We start from the raw sequence: 16,453 nt of genomic DNA, 5'->3' as shown, positions 1-16,453 counted from the left end.
TTTGCCAGTAGCATTGAGCTCACTTTCATATTTTGCAGTTACTATATTGCATCAAGTCTAATGGATAGACAAAGTGGGGAAGATGGTGGCGTAGTGGTAATTTCACTGGACTAGTAAACTCGGGCTAATGCTTTGGGGACACGGGTTCAAATCCCATTATGGCATAATTTGAATTCAGTTAATAAACCTGGAATTGAAAGCTAGTCTCAGTAATGATGACCATGACAACTATTGTCGTAAAATCCCATCTGGTTCACTAATGTCCCTTTAAGGACAGAAATCTGCTGCCCTTACCTGGTCTGGCCTACATGTGACTCCAGGCCCACAGCAATGTGGTTGACTCTTAACTGCCCTCTGAAACAGCCCGAGCAAAGCCACTCAGTTCAATGGGGCAACAAATGCTGGCCTTGCTGGCGACAACCGCATCCCATGAAAGAATGATAAAGAAAATTCTGGAAATACTCAGATCAGACAGTATCTAGAGAGAGAGAGAGAAAGAGTCATGTTTCAGGTTGATGACTTTCCTTTATAATTGACCCATCACAAGGGTCAATGTTTATCTAATTATGCAATCGCTATTAATTATGCAATCTCTCTCACCCTCAAGTAGGAAATACATTTTCTAGCCCCGTGGTCAGATACCAAATTTTAGGAGCTGTCTCTACAATTTAGCAATCACTATCGACAGTCAGTTTAGTCAGTTCCTGGTCATGATGAGTTCACATTCCAGGTGGCACGGGCAAGGCTCAAACATGAACTGTGGCAGCAGTTTTAAAGCTGATGCCAAGTAAAAAGTTTCCATTTTAGTAAACAAACTGCTTTTCATTAGCTCTACATTGGCTACTAGCAGCAGTCAGCTTGGTTTACTTTCATAGGTGAGATTTGTGAAAGTGGAAAATTAGTCTTTTGCCAGGTTTAATCATTGTCCACTCTTTGTACATTCTACTCATTGCTTTCTCCTTGAAGGGTTTTGTAATCTCAGCTCCCAATCCAATAAACAATTGCCACCTCAAATGGTTCTTCAGCATGATGCCCAACAAGGAAGCATTAACATAGGGGGGAACAAAACCTAAGCCCTCCTGTATTGTGACATGAAGCAGAGTGCTCAAGGCCACTAAACTCCTGTCATTCAATTAGTTTTCCATAGATATAAAATTCAATTTTCAAGCATGATTGTCATCAAATTTCCCCATCCACTTTTTGCGGGAACGGTCTGGGGAAAAAGAAAAAAAAGACAACATTTAATACTCACCCGTAGATTAAAGCAGGACACATTAATCTCCAAGAGAGCAGTTTTGTCTTCCAACTTGGAAGTTGAACAAATAGATCTCAAAACTGGAGGCACTTGGCTATAAAGTTTCTAATTGTTAATACTGCTCCAAATGACAAATTTATTAAACAGCTAAATGGAAATGAATTGCAGTCTGACAACTCAGTGCATGGTAGATTAATTGGTTTTATAGTCACAAGTCAGCATTCTGCAACAAAACTCTTTATAGGCCTCAATTTAGCTCATTTTGTAAACTAGAAATTTATTAACACTCAAGTCAATCATAAAAAGCAATTTGATACAATGCTGCAGATATAAATTCATTAACATTTCACAGGATTCTACATTTGGATTTGCTGGAGCAATGCTATACATGGGGTACATTCCACTCTGCAATTTTAACGTAGTTTCACAGAACCCCAACAGTAGCATTTGAGTGAGACAGTTTTACCACATCCCTCGGTTACCGAGTTCATAATTGCTTGTAAAAGCTCACATATATCCACAACACACCAGGTCTAGTACACATTTCAGTAATGCCCAATTGCACCTCTACATTTTAGATTCTGTTTTACATGACAATCTACATGTGAGGAACAATTTTATTCCCAAGATCAGAATTGCGATAAGAGCATTACGTAACAGGAAGAGAGATGGATTGATTGGTTTTAGATTGCTAATCCTTCAGTTTAATTTTTCCTTCAAGGAATCTGGCAATTAATTTGTGTTTCATATTTTAGCTTTGTCAGTGATGGTAATCAAACTACAGCTTAATGTTACAGCAAGCAATTAACAGCAGGCACTGGTCCACCATAGCTGACACTTATTTTGCAAAGTAAATTAGATAGCTGCCATACCTAACAGCCTGATTAGAGTTTGAACAGATCATTTAGGTTTTTTTAATTATTTAAATGTGCCAATGGTTCTAAGAATTAACTCAAAGAACTTAGTTTCTAAACTAAAAACCACTGGTGCACAAAAATGTACACAATAAATTGATGTATAGGTGCAGTATAAAATTAATGCCTTATATACTTCAAAGCTTTGGTGTGTGTGTGTGTATATGCACACACACACACACACACACACACACACACACACACACAATGCATTTTGATCGACAGGCATATCCCAGCAATTGTGATGATTGACCAGGGTTTATTCACAGCTGGGTAAGGCTTGAAAACAGTTACAGCATTTCTGATTCTGGAATTAGGTCAAAAAGAACTGTGGCATTATTAGAATGCTAGTCAGAAGGAATTAAAAACAAACATATTGCTTGGGAAGAGAATTTGGACAAAAAAAACTGCTTTCAAAATATACAGACCTTTATTTACAAATTACATTTCAGCTTATATAGACTCTCTTAAGCATTCACAAATGTTTCAAAACAGTAAAAATGAAATTTCTTTAACTGCATAGTTAAGCCAGCATACTGTCCCAGAAAGTAGTGGAACTAGTCAGCCCAAGGTTATATTCATAATATAGTCAGTACCCAAAGCATACAAGTTTCTAACGTTAAGAGGAACAAGCTTCATTAAAGCCAGAGTTTGGGGCTGGGATCGGTTTGGGGGTGGGGGTCTGTCCAACAACATCCCGCACCAAGAATCTAAAATTCTTTTAGTACATGATAGTAACAGACTAGATACTAAACAGATATTGCTTCCAGCACCCATAACCTCCATTTTCCCTCCAACCTTCATTGCTAAAAACGTTCCATGTTTTCTTCGGCTGGTTATGAACTTCCAACTGCCTACATTGTTCTGTGAATTGACAGGTAAGACCACCAACTTTATAATAGTGCAACACAAACCCCTTACCCACAAGACAAGCAGAATCAAAAATCACAATACCAGCTCCTCAAAAAGTTTCATTCCAGTTTGTTTAAGGTTTTGTACCAATGCATTTTTAATTTCCTTAAAAGGTGGAGAAAGGGGCAAGTTCTCATTACAGCCCATATTTATATTAAACACTGGTGAATATAAAGCAGTTGCCCTTTCAAAAAGCATGATGGGGTACACAAGTGTCTGATATTTAAAGATGAGAATTAAATGCAGAATGATTGGCAGATGCAGTTTAGGTGCTGGAGGGATTTGACTAGAACCTAGTTGGAAGTATGTAAAGCAATGTCACATTATAACCTGAACTTCCAAGGTTTTACGGAACAGCAGCCAGTTTGGAAACCACATTACTTGGAACGGAATAGCAGGATACTTAACATTAAAAAATACCAAACTATACCCTACATTAAAGGAAAGATTTTTGTGAAGACAAAGCTTTAATTGGATCTGAAAGTACAGATATTTGCCTGAAATTAAAGTGGTAAGTTATAAAGAAAAGAAAGCTAAAAACTTTGGAATGAGGGTTTCATTGTTCCTCACATCTGCTAACATGGAAATTAACAATACAAGTAAAACCTGAATGATAAGTTAAATTGTGCAGCTTTATTTCCCTTTTTTTCCCCCAAATATTCTTTCTTAATAACCAAAAACTGCATAAAATTCAAAAACCCAAACTTTAGTGTTAATACTTCCTACAATACACAACCGCTTTGATAAGATTTATAGATATCAAGATCCAAAAAAATATACACTTAACAATTAATAAATATTGATCAACAGGCAACAGCTCCCAGAGATCAGGCACTTTTGTTAGAAAACATTGGGATACTATATTTGGACAATTCAGAAAGCAGAGAAGCTCTTTCGCCTTCTCCAAGTGTAGAAGGAATCCTACATGTAGACTTGGGCCTGGCCATATGTAGGAGTATATCTGGATAGGAGATGCTCAAGTGGCTGGCTGATTGACAAGGCATTATCAGTGTGGATTTGGAGACCAATTGTAGACATCAGTGATTCTTCTCGAATGTTTCTTCTGGAATTACAGTATGGAATGGGTAGTCCCAAAACCGGCTAGTAATCCCAAATCCTAAATGGGAGGGGAGAAATAAATGCTACAGGTTAGAAATTGCATTATACTTAATAAATTCCAAGTTAAACTTTAATGGAATATGTGACAAACACAAATGAAGAATGGCAGTCAGTCTTAATGACTGGAAGGTTCCAGGCTAAGTTCCTGGTCTATGTTCATCTTTGCTGGGATCATCATTTACAGTGTTTCCCTGGACTTTATGATGACGGAAAAGCTGGGATTCCTACCCTCGATTACTTTTCCTGTGACCACCCCATCATCTCCCACAATAAAAAGTACACATGCCTTTTAGAAAATCACAACTTGATCAGGTTTGGCCATGGTATGCATCTCTTCCCTGCTTCTGCCCCTACCCCCAACTCAAGTAACTTGCAGCCATTCAATGTCCAAGTTGACACATGAATATTGGCCACCTGTAGTTGGCATGGTTTGAAAAATCACTGCACATGTTCTCAGCATCTTGGAAATGCTTGCCAAAATAAACCCTCACCCTCCAGGGAAAAGGCAGGATAATTTAATGAGATATTCAAAAAGATAAGTGCACAAGATCAGGATAGGGAGCCCAGTTTTTTGGTCGCTATTGAAAATAAAACCCTCAAAATAAAAAAATTGCTGGACAGCAAGACACCAAAAGCAACCCAGGAATATCAAGCTTAGAAACCGTTTGATAATTTGGGAGAGTAGGGCCTCCCATAAACGACACCTTTCGTGGGATTTTCAACTGCAACATTGAATTCATATAAATCTAGGTAATATAGTACGAGATCACCTAAAATTGGGAAGATGCAGCACTGCCATAGCAGAACACAAGCAGCTTTTACTCTGAAGTCTGCTTTACCTAATATTGACAGTGGGTATGAACATTGACTTCCAAAAGTACAAATGGGTAGCATTTTCCAGCACTGCCATCCATTTGATGGGAAGGATTTGCATTACACAACATGTAACACAGTGGCCCAGATACTATCAGCATTCACTTGTACCTCACAAACTGACAGCAAACTTTGAGGGGTGTTGGGTGGGAAAATATTGTCCAGAACATCTGGGAGGAACTCCCAGCTCCTCAACTTATGCCGACAGTACTGTTGATGCCTATTTGAACCATCAGAACAGGCCACTGTCTCTTCAGAATACATAGTTCCTTCAAGTACTGCATGAAAATACTAGCATGAATTATAGGTTCAAATTTCGAGTGCAGCTTCAACCTACAAACAGATGTGCACAGTTTAAAATAAATTTTGTACTTTTAAGGGCAAATAAACTACTCAGCTTGGGCTTTCCTCATATTCCTGCAAGCAGCAGACAAACAATTGATTAGTTAGGCACAAATGGGGGGCAAAAGAACCATGCGATAATTTGTTAATTCAGCTGTTTCCAATATTAAATATAAACAAGCCAAAAACTAATTGTATATACCTAATCTTTGGTGTTCAAAATGATGTTTAACATGGTATGCTTTAAGTCCATAGAGGTAGCTGCCCTTCTTTGGTGATCCATAATGTAGATAATAATGTATCATATCATAGACAACATAGCCACATAGACCTCCAACAAAGATAGACATGCCAACTGCTCCTGGAGCAAGCAAGTGGAAAGCAGCAAAAAATAACACTACAACGAGTGATGCTGGAACAGGCGGGAAGACCAAACGTGAACCATCAAATGGAGACTGCAGAGAGGAGAGAGAATACATTTAAATCTTTACACGGCAAGTTTCCTTAGATGCACAAAATTCATGGAATATAAACCTTTTAACTTTCAACTTGCAGCACTAATTTGTATGTTGTTAAGTTAAGAGTAATATAACTGCACAGATAGTTTTCAGCATCAAGAGCAAGTCAAACATGCAAGTTTCTTTAAAAAGGGCAGGAGGAAGGACTTACTAGAATTCAAAACCTGGGTTGTAATATTTACTTTGAGCTATAATTGGAGTTTGGTTGCAGGGGGTGGGGGGTAGGTGGTGTAAAGAAAAAGGAAAGAAATTTGCAAAATAGTGAAATCCTTGATACACGAAAGTTTTTTTTTTCTTTCTAGGATAGTATCCCACTCTCAAAACTACAGATTGGGATGGTGGAAATTTTTGATCAGACAAGTAAATAAAAGCTTCTTTACATTACAGAAAGAAGCTTATGAGAGAGAGAGAGAGAGAGAGAGAGAGAGAGAGAGAGAGTGTGCGAGAGAACCCCAGTTTTTAAAAACAAAAAATTTTGGTCAATCTGGTCATCAACTATCTAAAATGTCCGGGCCACAGTACGGTGCACAAGTGCTATCTGTGATGTATTGTACACCACGGTAACAGAGCATGGTGTAAGTCTAAGTCCAAAACAGTGGATCATTAATTTAGTGATTTCTATTTCCAACTTTCACATTTAAATAAAAACAAATTGTTTGATGGTAGGAACAATTCCTACTGAAATTCTCTACACGTTTTTATGCCACAACTTTCAGGACAAAGTAATTTCCCCTTGAGTTTAATATTGATCCACTTAGCTTTGGAAGGCAGAAATCACTTTGACCCAATGCCTGTTTCAGTATCTCACACAAAAACAGAACCATGTGATCATCACCAGTCCCATACTGCAGATACCCTGCTCACAGTCTCCCGCTGTGAATTGCAGTGCAAGTTCTGATTAAACAGCAAGGAAATAACTTGCTACAATTGTTGATAACATTCTCAAAACACTGCAGATAGAATGAGGAAGATTTTCTAAAGAAAGAATTTCTCCACACAGCTTTGGCACTACTTCAAAATATGATCAATACTTTAGGTGGGTAGGGAAATTACAGGTTAATTCTGATTGTATGTTATACTCAACGTCAAGGATTCATCGTCACATGGCAGAGATTACGACAGAGTATAAAGGAATCTACTCGAGTGGAATGAACTTGCATATTCTTGTGAAACTAGCTTGTAACCAAGTTGTTTATTCTGGTTTGCCCATAGGATCACTTAAACTTTTACCAAATAAAGCAGATAATGGCCATGCTTTATTTGGGTCTTTCTTCCATTAATGAGCATCAAGTCTAAGCATTGAATTGCCATGGAATCTCAGAAAAATGGTGCATGGAAACTTCTTGTCTCAAATATATTTTATCCAATAATTTCACATGGCCAATTGTAACCCTCTCCAAATACAAAGTATGATGGTTCTACCATAAGGTGTTAAAAGCTCACCAACCTGACAATCTGAAATTAAACTCAAACACAATGAATGCAAATTTCAATAGGCCTCACAAACCATAACACTGGGGAGCAGAGGGACTGATGCACCACCAATGATGCTGGAACTGATTAAGTATGACAAAAGTGCTGTTAAAAACTCAGTAGGTTTGGCAGCATCTGTGGAGAGAGAAACAGAGTTAACATTGAGTCCAATATGACTCTTTTCTTTGGAAGAGGAGTCATATTGGAATCAAAATGTTAACTATTTCTCTTTCCACAGATGCTGCCAGGCCTGCTGAGTTTTTCACAGCACTCTATTTCAGATCTCCAGCATTGCAGTATTTCGCTTTTATTAAGTATGACACTGTTTAGGGCTTCTCACAATTAAAGAGAGTCATTTTAACTGCTGCTGATAGTATAAAATAGTATAAAATGGGTGATATTAGACTATGTTGCTCACGGTTTTCATATCCTTTGATTTCAATCGAAACAAAAACTGGGATAGGTGTATAATGGCCATCAGGTTTGAAATCACAAATTGTATTCAATCAACAAAAGTTAAAATTCTTAGACATAACAGCAAACCATGTGCCAAAAGACTTAGGAAGCCTTAAAATATGAACACAGGAGTCTAGAAAAGGAAACAGAAATGTAACTGCTGATTGGAGAATAAATCACATCCCTGGAGTGAGATCTCCGCGTTTCAGAATTTTGAACCAGGTGCTTGTTCATTGTCCTCTAGTCACAAAGACGTGATAGTTTTATTAGGATGTGGGAGAATAAATGACAACAGTAGAATGATGGAGTAAAAATAGCAGATGACACTTTGATCATGATCCCATCTCAAATAGTATGGTTATGAAAACCCTGTATGCAGGAAATGCCATTTACACAAATGTCAAGGCTAGCAGCAGGTATGGAGTGGAATAAAGCTGCCTGTGACAGCACTGAAGTAGGCAGTCAAGGTTCAGACGAGAACCCCTGGCTGATAGCTTTCAAAAGTATCAGCTCGAAACTATAATGAGCTTTCAACAACTTTAAAGGATTTTGACAATTTGAGAAGTCAATACTCTTGTATGCACAGTATTCAGGACTACTTGTGACCGGAGACAAGGAATTTGAGGATGCTGTTCAAAATGAGACCAAATACAATGGTAGAAACCATCTGATCACAATGGCATGCAAAACCATTTAAGAGAGTTGCTAGAATGTTAAATATACATTGAAGTTTGCTTTTATTTGACAACATTCTTTCACAATTACTTAAATGTTAGCCATTAGTCAAAACATTAAGTGTACATGGACAAAAAAATCTTTCCATTACAGTAAAAAAAAGTGCACAATACTACAATTAACCATATCACTGCACCAGATGCAATATATCACAGGACTACTATTAAGCTTATAAGTAGGGCTGCTCTCTTGAAATGCATCAAATTTCTTCAGATTTGGCAAACCTACTCAAGAGACTCTACAGTGAATACTTTAAAAACATGTAGATACACTTCAGAGCAGAAAGGACAGAAGCATGCTGGCTATTTTGTGCACCTCTAATTATGGGAAAATATTTGAAGACTGCTTAATTTGTGGTTTCATATAAAACATACCGAATAAAAAGAAACTGTACAATTTAATTTGACACTATTTACAATAGAAAAATTGGGATACCACGAGCTATGTGAAACATGCACCCTCCTTAGAATTGTCACAATGGTAATGCAGGAGAATTGCTGCTTCCTCCCAAGCTCTATATTTTGACAACCAGTTTAAGTAGATTTCAGAGTCAGAGAGTATATAGCATACAAACTGCAAGGATGGACTCGTCACATGTGTCACCAAGTGATCTGAAAGGCAAAATGCTAGTTAGGGATCGTGATTTGTTAATTACGAAAAAACTGCACCTTATGAAACAGAGATGAGTGAAGCGCCCTATTACTACAGCAATGTGAACAAGATGTCATGAGCCATTTCAGCAACGAAAGGGAGATTTATAAACTACCTGTGCATTTACTAAGGAAAAGATTTAAGATGCAATGTCAAATTTACAATTCAAAAAATGACTTAAGAATTAGAATCGGAATTTCATTATGAAAATCAAACTGTAGCAGCCTTACTTATAACTTCAAGTCATGAAAGAGTCTATCCATTCACCTTGTGGTGCTGCCCATGAAGCATGAAGTGAAGAGTGATGAGATAGTAATTGCTGGCTGGCGGTTTCATATGGAAAAGGTATCGATGGATCAGATACTCAACCAGGGACCAGAGAAACATTCCGAGTAAGAATAAAAAGGGGAAGCAGTACTTGTGGACGGGAATGAAGTATTCTACAGAAAGAGAAACCATTAATGAATCGTTATTCTTCATCTTACAGTTTTCAGTCACTGTTGCACTCTTCCATATTCAAAGTACCCACATTAAGCAGGACTAGATTACTCTATAATTGATATTCTATTAAAGTTTAATTAAAGATTAGAAACTTTGGAATGCTGCAAGTTCCTGCTGTGTTTCCTTATATCAGTAATGAAAATGTACATGGAGGACATTTTCACTTTGCTCTTCTCCTCTTTCCACCGTCCACCGCAACACACCCCCCCCCCCCCCCACCCCCCTCAATCCTGCAGCACCAATTCTTGGTCAAGAGAAATTGGCGGGCAGCTGCCAACACTGCTTTGTAATTAGATAAAGTGCACAAATAGATGTGCATCAATTCATTCGTCCTTGGAACTTTTCCCTCCTTGCTGAGAATCATTCAATTTTAGCACTATGCCTCATGCACAGCAAATTCTCCAAGGCTTCAGCATAAATATCTGCACTTCTTTTCTGTGGGAAGATAGCAATGCACGATTTAGATTTGTAAATGCCCGCAGCCTACCAAACATAATTTTAGGATCTATGTTGCTTCATTAGTAATTGCCTCTGAAGGGGAAGGTGAAAAGCTATCAATAGTTGACCAACCATCATTAAGCATAACTGTGTTACACAACTGTGGTTACTTGCTATTCAGAAACTGCTGGAATACCTGTTGCAATGGATGCGAAAAGTCGAGTGTTGCCTTGGGCTAGCTCAGTGTAGCTGTACCAACTAAAGAAAATCACAATAGGAGTCCAAACCAATGGTACAATATACCTGCAGAGAGAGAGCGCAAGCACAGAATGAAAACAATCTTTAGCAAGCAATTAGTGTTGAACTGTAAGTGAAATGGACCCAGTACAGATGGTATTGTGTGTGGGGCATGCTAGGTTACCCATGGCACATCTCCCTCATTTTACTGGATGTACGTCAACCTTCACACACAAAGACATGCATAATATCCAAGAACATGGTATCTTTAATAGATTCCAGTCAAAAAGAGCTACCTTGGTCAGGTGCTTTCTCCATTAATAATGTATGACGGCTAACATGAATCATACCATAATTCTTTGACTGGAGGTTGGAATGCAATGCAGGGGCACTGATCACCGAGCTCCAGGTTGTGACATAAGAACACAGAAGCTTTGAATATTGTTCAATCTCCACAATGAATGCCTCTTAAGTAGCAATGGAACTTATCCTTATTCATCCAACTACCACATACAAATGCAATCATGTCATTGGGATTTCTGTAACATACAACGATAGTCTAAAACTCCTCAACTGACTTGATTTAGAACATGATATTCTCAAGGGACACAAGAGACCTTTAGGTCTAGAAATTCTCCATCTTTTGCATAGATTACATTATCTGCCTCACTATAACTTACAATCCTTTCTTCCTCTTCAGGCCCAACTGTCTGCTGAGCTTTCTGGTACCATTAAGTCATTTACAACTTTCAGTAGATTTGAAAGTTTATGCCCAATTCACCACCTTGCTACTGACTTTCTAGCTCAACCTTTATATTGGAATCAATTGTAAAGTCTTGATCAATGCCAGTCAATTCCCTTCATAATATTAATAGCTTTTTGAAATCTCTTAAGGGAATTGAACCCAGCTTTTTTAATCTTCCATCGCAGCTTACATGCCAGATAACCAGAATTAGGATCGCTGCTTACCCATGTACCCGCTCACCCCTGTACCCGCAAGGCGATAAATATTATTCTGCTCATTACACAGAGCCAGGATTGCAGACAGTTCCAAATACCTGACCAGTGTCTCGTGCAGAAACAATACAACTTCATTTGATTTGTGCTGTCCCCCACTAATGCAGCCAGATACCTTCATTGCCATTTTACCACAATTAAGCATTGTGTCAACTGCTGTTATGAATGATGGACACCTAGAACATCATAAGCAGATCTCTACTCTTAAGTTGACTGAGATGCTATGCATCAAACACTTACTGTTTTTTTAAAATTCAGGTTTCTAGGTCTATTGCTTTTATTAGCATTGGCAGTTTTCTGAAATATTTGTTATGGACTCTTAACTCTCTTCCAAACAAGATTCTACAATGTATAATATTCTTCTGGTTCCTTTGTCATGTTGAACTATGTCTGCTACATATCTGGCTAATAACTAATTTGTATTTGAACTGAAAGGCATGCTTGACCCCTACCAGATCAGGCACAGACAGACTAAAACCTAAACTGTATCAAGATAGTTGGTACATATGATTGAGAGTGAAGGGAGTTTTCAAACCTTTATGTAATATAACTGAAGAGGCCAATAACATGCAATGTCTTAGATAAGAATGGCTTCACTTTTGTCACACATTACCTTCAAGGACTGGTAATCATCCAGAAAACACAACTGCACTTTCCAACTTCAGGCTGCCAGACCAGGGCCATAACGTTTATCACCTCAAATTACTCTAAGCTATTGCTGTACAGAAAGCATCATGTCAAACATTCTGCATTTTGGGGACAAAAATCATAGGACTTAAAGAATTGGCTCAATTTTTTTTTCCAGTAGCTCCTGCATTAAGTTAACAATTATGATCTGTTTAGCCAGAGGCTTACGGGAAGCTTTCTTTATACAACAAATACTTGATTGCACTTTTGAAATGTAATGTGTTTATTTAATTGCTAAAACTGTGTGTGCAAGAAAGTGAACTTCCTTTTTTTAAAAAAAACAAAAGCAGCATATGGTATGAAGCAAGATTTGGGCCACTTGTTTCTTTTGAATCAAAATCAATTTTGAAAAAATGAGATGTGACCTTATGAGCAAAAGTAGATCAAACCATGATGAAAATAAACTCGTGAGCCTAGAATGACCTTGAAATGTGAATACACCCTGTATTTGTGGGAACTGAATTAAATGGGAAGATTGACTGATTTTTCTCCGAAGAGTCTCGAATAAATACTTTGATAGGATCTTTATCAGACTGATAATTGGTCCAAGATTGATGTTATTGCCTCTGAAATCCAATACTTGACAACACCAGGGGGAAAGAAAAACCATTCCTGGGCTGAGCAGCTGTATAACTGAAGACTGAACACTCAGCCATCTCTTCTCAAATCTGTGCATTTTGACTTAGTACTATTTTTTTAAAAAATATAGCGTTCCAAAGTTGGTCCCCTATTTTCCTGACCCACATTTGGGGGAAGGCTTCTTGGAAGTTGAACTTGAGATTGAGCAAAGCCAATCCTGTCTGAAGGAACCAACCCATCATGATAGGAGTCCATCAGGTGAGATTGGACCAGGCTTCTGAAAATCATGAAAAGGTGCAAACAAGTGTTGGATCAGCAGGAAAGATCCTGGTTAACCAATACAGATTTTAATCAAATGAAGGATACTCACATGATCTGCCAGAAAACATGGCTGATACTTAGAACACTAAAATACACCATTCCTCAGCAGAAGTTACACCAACAGCTTTAGAAAACAACCTACAGTCAAAAAAAAAAACTCAAATTGCCCAATGATAGAATTGAAGTACAAAATCTCCATGGGTCAGGGGGGTGGGTGAGTAACACTTTGCCCATATATACAAGCAACAGGAGTGGAAAAGAACAAAGATGTAACTCAGGATAACAAGGAAGACCACCTGATCAAGATTGTCCCACATGGCAGCAACATTCAAGGAGGAATGACATTTGATACTTCTTGGCTTGTTGGATGACAGAACATTCATTTGTATGTGACATTGCCATGCTTAAGTCAATTTTAATTTCCTTTAACAGGAATTGAATGTTAAATATGTTTATATGAAATGTTTATGACAACCTAACCACTTGGGAACTGTATTGCACATGAATGCAGAGAAACCCCTTTGATAACAATAAAAGCTAGTTTCCTTTGGATCAAAAGTTGAATTCACTACAGACTGAGTCATGTAAATACTATTAGTTGATCATTTGTTTTATTCACGTTTGGCTAATTATTTTTCACAATAATTAAGCCCATTGTCAGATTTGCTTCTCTTTGGGGATTCAACAAGATAAATTAGAACTGCAAACAGGTGGGGTTGGAAGGAGAAGGCAAGAAAGAAGTCTTTAATACAGTGCTGACATTCACTACGTTAAAAGAAATTAAGATTTAGTCAGGAGGTTTTGTTGTTCTGGGTAAATGGGTCTTTTATCAGGTTGGTGACATGTGACCAGTGGAATGCCACAGGGATCAGTGTTGGAGTTGCAAATATTTACAATTTATATGAATGACTTGGATGAGGGGACCGAACGTATGTTTGCTAAATTTGCTACTGACACAAAGATAGGTAGGAAACTAAGTTGTAGAGAGGACACAACCTATGTCCTTTGCAGATTCCTTATATCAGTGGGCAAAAAATTGGCAGATGGAGTATAGTGCGGGAAAATGTGAATATGTCCACTTTGGCAGGAAAAATAGAAAAGCAGCATATTATTTAAATAGAGACTGTAGCACAGAGAGATCTTGGGGTCCTGGAACACGAAACAGGATAAATTAATAAGCAGGGACTTTTGCTACAGTTGTATAGGATGTTGGTGAGACCACATCTAGAGTATTGTGCTCCATTTTTGTCTCCTTATTTAAGGAAAGGTATAAATGCATTTGACCGAGTGCAACTGGTACAGACTGGAATTACTGAGAGTTTGGTAAGTAAGGGAGTTCAGTGAGGAGGGGAGGGAGATGTTCTTTTCTTGTTCTTTCTCAGCCTCTAGGAGACCAGGAGCAGAATATTTCCGTCGGCGAGCTGGGAGTGGGGCTCGCTCGCCGACGCGAAAATGACGCGGGATGACGTCGGGGGGAACCCCTGACGTCATCCTGCCCCATTTAAATTTTCAGGAAGGCGGGGGCACAGCGAGATCAGCTGTCTGCCTGGCGACCTGTCAATGGCCAGCTGAGGCCATTGACAGGATAGTTAAAACAATTAAAGGCCCTGCCCGTCCAACTTTAAGGTTGGCGGGCAGGCCAGGAGCCCCAGCGGGCTTCTGAAAAAACATGAAACCTCATCCACTCTGGATGAGGTTTCATGTCTGTTTTTAAAAACTTTATTAAAGTTTCTGTGATATTTATTAACATGCCCCATCTTGTGAGACATTGTCACATGAGGGGGACGTGTTAAAGATTTTTTTATTTTTCTATTTTTAAGCTTCCAAAAACTTTCAGTGCTCTCCTTGAGGCAGCACTTAGTCTCAGGGAGATGTGCGCTCCGAAGCTTGGAGCTCAAGGTTCTGCTGCTTCTGACAATTGCGCTTCCTGTCAGGTGGCCCGCTGGGTGGGGCTTAATTAGCCCGCCCACTTAAAATGGCGGCGGGGCCTGTTTCGGCGGTGGCGATCAGCTGCCTGCCCACAGGCACAATTCTGCCCCATGAGTTGAAAAGCTGAGCAAGAGGCTGAGTTTAAAAATGTCCGAGAGTGACATCATAGGAAAAATAAGTTTAGTGGTTGGTGAGAAACTGCTGTTGGGAGGGTCTTCAAGTAGCTGAAAAAAAGAAAAAAAATTATTCTTTTTAAAATAAGTAGCTATTTAGATTTAAGAAACACAAGCAAGAGAAAAGTAAAGTCAAGTCAACGTCAGATAGAATAAAGTTGTTTACCTAAACCAAAGTAAAATAAAGTTAACAGAAAGGAAGTAAATTGAAGCCATGGCAGGACAGTTCAGTAATGTGGAATGTGTGTCCTTGTGATGTGTGGGAAGCCATGGACACTACCAGTGTCCTAGGCAACCACACATACAGCAAGTGTCATCAGCAGCAGAACCTTGCGCTCCAGGCTTCGGAGCTTGAGTGGCAGCTGGAATCACTGTGGCGCATCCGCGAGGCTGAAATCTATGTGGATAGCACATTCAGAGATGTGGTCACACCACAGCTTAGGAGTATGGAGGCAGAAAGGGAATGGGTCACCGACAGGCAGTCCAAGAGAGCCAGGCAGGTAGTGAAGAGTGCCCTGGGATCCTGCTCACCAATCGGTTTTCCATTTTGGATATTGGTGAGGGCATTGGTTCCTCAGAGGAGTGCAGTCAGAGCCAAGTTTGTAGCACTACGGGTGGCTCTGCACTAAAGGATGGGAGGAAGAGCAGTAACGAAAGGTGATTCATTAGTTACAGGAACAGACAAGTGTTTCTGCAGCCAAAGACGTGATTCCAGGATGGTATGTTGCCTCCCTGGCATCAGAGTCAAGGATGTCACGGAGCGGCTGCAGAGCATTCTTATGGGGGGAGGTTGATCAGCCAGAGGTCACGGCCCACGTTGGTACCGAAGACTTATGGTGGGAATGGGATGAGGTCCTGAAAGCAGATGTCAGGGAGATAGAAAGGAGATTGAAAAGCAGGACCTCTAAAGCAGTATCTCAGGATTACTCCCAGTCCCACATGCAAGTAAGTGTAAAAATAGGAGAATTGAGTGCACATTGCTGGAAAGCTGATGTAGAAGGGAGGCCATCTGATTTGAGGCATTGGGACTGGTTCTGGGGAAGGTGGGATCTGTTCAAGCTGGACAGTCTACACCGGATTGGGGCGAATATCCTCGCAGGGAGACTTGCTAGTGCCGTTTGTTTGCGGGGGGGCAGGGGGTGCTAAACTAGATAGGCAGGGGGATAGGAATCTGAGGGCAAAGTCAGAATGGGAGTTGGAGAATTAGTGAGTGACTCTGAAAGACAGCAGCAGCACAGATTTTAAAAAAGTGTACAGTACAGGAATTTGGTAGTGCTAAAAAGGTGTATATGTAAATGTAGCAAATAAAGCTGATGAGTTGAG

At 39.2% G+C, this 16,453-nt stretch overlaps 1 protein-coding gene across 1 annotated transcript in view; it reads right to left on the bottom strand.

The window, feature by feature from the left end:
- Positions 1-1,506: 1,506 nt before the first annotated feature.
- fa2h (fatty acid 2-hydroxylase) overlaps positions 1,507-16,453 on the bottom strand; it is a 118,234-nt gene continuing 103,287 nt past the window's right edge. The window contains exons 4-7 of the mRNA XM_041190827.1: positions 10,384-10,490; positions 9,516-9,688; positions 5,618-5,870; positions 1,507-4,198 (exon numbers count right to left, since the gene is read on the bottom strand). Of these exons, the coding sequence (XP_041046761.1) occupies positions 4,119-4,198; positions 5,618-5,870; positions 9,516-9,688; positions 10,384-10,490 (613 nt within the window). The 3' untranslated portion in view covers positions 1,507-4,118. The remainder of the gene's footprint in view (positions 4,199-5,617; positions 5,871-9,515; positions 9,689-10,383; positions 10,491-16,453) is intronic.

Source organism: Carcharodon carcharias, chromosome 7 (genome assembly GCF_017639515.1).
Source record: "Carcharodon carcharias isolate sCarCar2 chromosome 7, sCarCar2.pri, whole genome shotgun sequence".
Taxonomy (NCBI): Eukaryota; Metazoa; Chordata; class Chondrichthyes; order Lamniformes; family Lamnidae; genus Carcharodon; species Carcharodon carcharias.
The sequence above is the reverse complement of the archived record's forward strand: the minus strand, read 5'-3'. Positions and strand labels throughout refer to the sequence as shown.